The 1,560-nt window shown below is 38.9% G+C and overlaps 1 protein-coding gene across 3 annotated transcripts in view; it reads left to right on the forward strand.

The window, feature by feature from the left end:
• KLHL7 (kelch like family member 7) overlaps positions 1-1,560 on the forward strand; it is a 34,606-nt gene that overhangs the window by 9,463 nt on the left and 23,583 nt on the right. For all 3 annotated transcript variants that reach the window (XM_019534557.1, XM_019534566.1, XM_019534574.1), the window contains one exon: positions 985-1,087. In XM_019534557.1, coding sequence (XP_019390102.1) covers positions 985-1,087 — 103 coding nt within the window. The remainder of the gene's footprint in view (positions 1-984; positions 1,088-1,560) is intronic.

Here is a 1,560-nt window from a genome sequence, read left to right on the forward strand (position 1 = left end):
TTTGCCAGTTATTTCCAGTGTCATTTTCTGAGTGAACAAAAACTATTTTAAGGAAAGAGCATTAAGCGTGAAACTCGGATCTTGGCCTATTTAAACTACTATTCTATCTTTCCCTTCAGTAGTGTTAAACAGCTAATTTCATACAGAGCGTATGTTCGCACATGGGTCTCATCACATGCATTTCTTTCTGATAACAGTAATGTTCTCTTTTGTGGGTTTTGTATAGGTTGGGATGTGTTAGGGTTTTTTGCAAATAGAATGAATATGCTAATGATAAATGAGAATCTAATGCTGTATGTCTTTAGTGCTCATTAAAGTCTGTCATAAGCCATTATGCACATTCTCAAGAAGTCAGTCTTAAAGACAATGCAAGCCTGACACCTGTTCAGTTAAAATATTCCCATCCTCAGACACTGCCTTTGCCCCAATGTCTTCCTGACAACCTTTATTTTAGTCGCTTGCTTTCTGTTGTTGGTATGTGAAAGAACTGTCAGGAAAAGCCACCTGGCTTTACACACGCAGGGTTGTCAAAATCCTCAAGGAAAACGAACCAAGTTAACAGAAATATTTTTATGATAAGTTAGTCATCTTGCCTATTAATTTTGCAGTGACAAGTCATATGTTTCCAGCTGGAAATGATTTCTAAGCTCACTGCACATTTAAAACATTTACATACTAACATGGCATTTCAAAGTCTTACTTGCCTCAACTGTGTGAGGTGCATTACATCTTGCTAAACAGAGTAAGTTGAGCTTGCTGGATCAGCCATAACCTTTGTTCTCCTGGGTTTGTGTAGCCTGGCTCAACTACTGATAATTTTCATATTTAAGGTAGTTTTGTGTGTTTGGTTTGGTTTGGTTTTTAATAATTATAAGGTGTATTGGTAACCTGGGAGCAGAAAACATAACCATTTTTTGCATACTTCTTGGAAAGAAAACATTCCTGTACATATTTTTAATAATGTCAATCTTTACTTTTTATTAGAAAACTCTCTGTGATGTCGTTCTCATGGTTCAGGAAAGAAAGATCCCAGCCCACCGAGTTGTGCTTGCTTCAGCCAGTCACTTTTTTAACTTGATGTTTACTAGTAAGTCTTTTCAAAATTGGTTTATTTTAACTTTTTCAATCTATGAAAATCAGCCTCTCTTAATTTCTCCCAAGGCTTATGTCTGGAGGTGGCTTGGCTTTTTTTGTTTAATCATAACAAAAATGAATTTTACACCCCTGACTTGGATGGGGTGTAAAAAGCACCCGGTTCAAATTCACAGACACAACACTAAGATGTGGGGACAAGCGGGCACGCTAGAAGAGAGGAATAGGTTGCAATGAGACCTAGACAGGTTACAGGGGTGGGCAGATGAGAACAGGATAGGTTTCAACACTGACAAGTGCAAGGTACTGCACCTGAGGAGGAAGAAACAGCAGCATATCTACAGGCTGGGGAACTCCCTTCTCATCAGTGCAGAGGCAGAAAAGGATCTTGGTATCATTATTGATGCCAAAATGAACATGGGCCAACAGTGTGGGGAAGTGGTCAGGAAGGCCAACCGTACCTTGTCA

This window comes from Crocodylus porosus, unplaced genomic scaffold (assembly GCF_001723895.1).
Source record: "Crocodylus porosus isolate Cpor-Errol unplaced genomic scaffold, CroPor_comp1, whole genome shotgun sequence".
Taxonomy (NCBI): Eukaryota; Metazoa; Chordata; order Crocodylia; family Crocodylidae; genus Crocodylus; species Crocodylus porosus.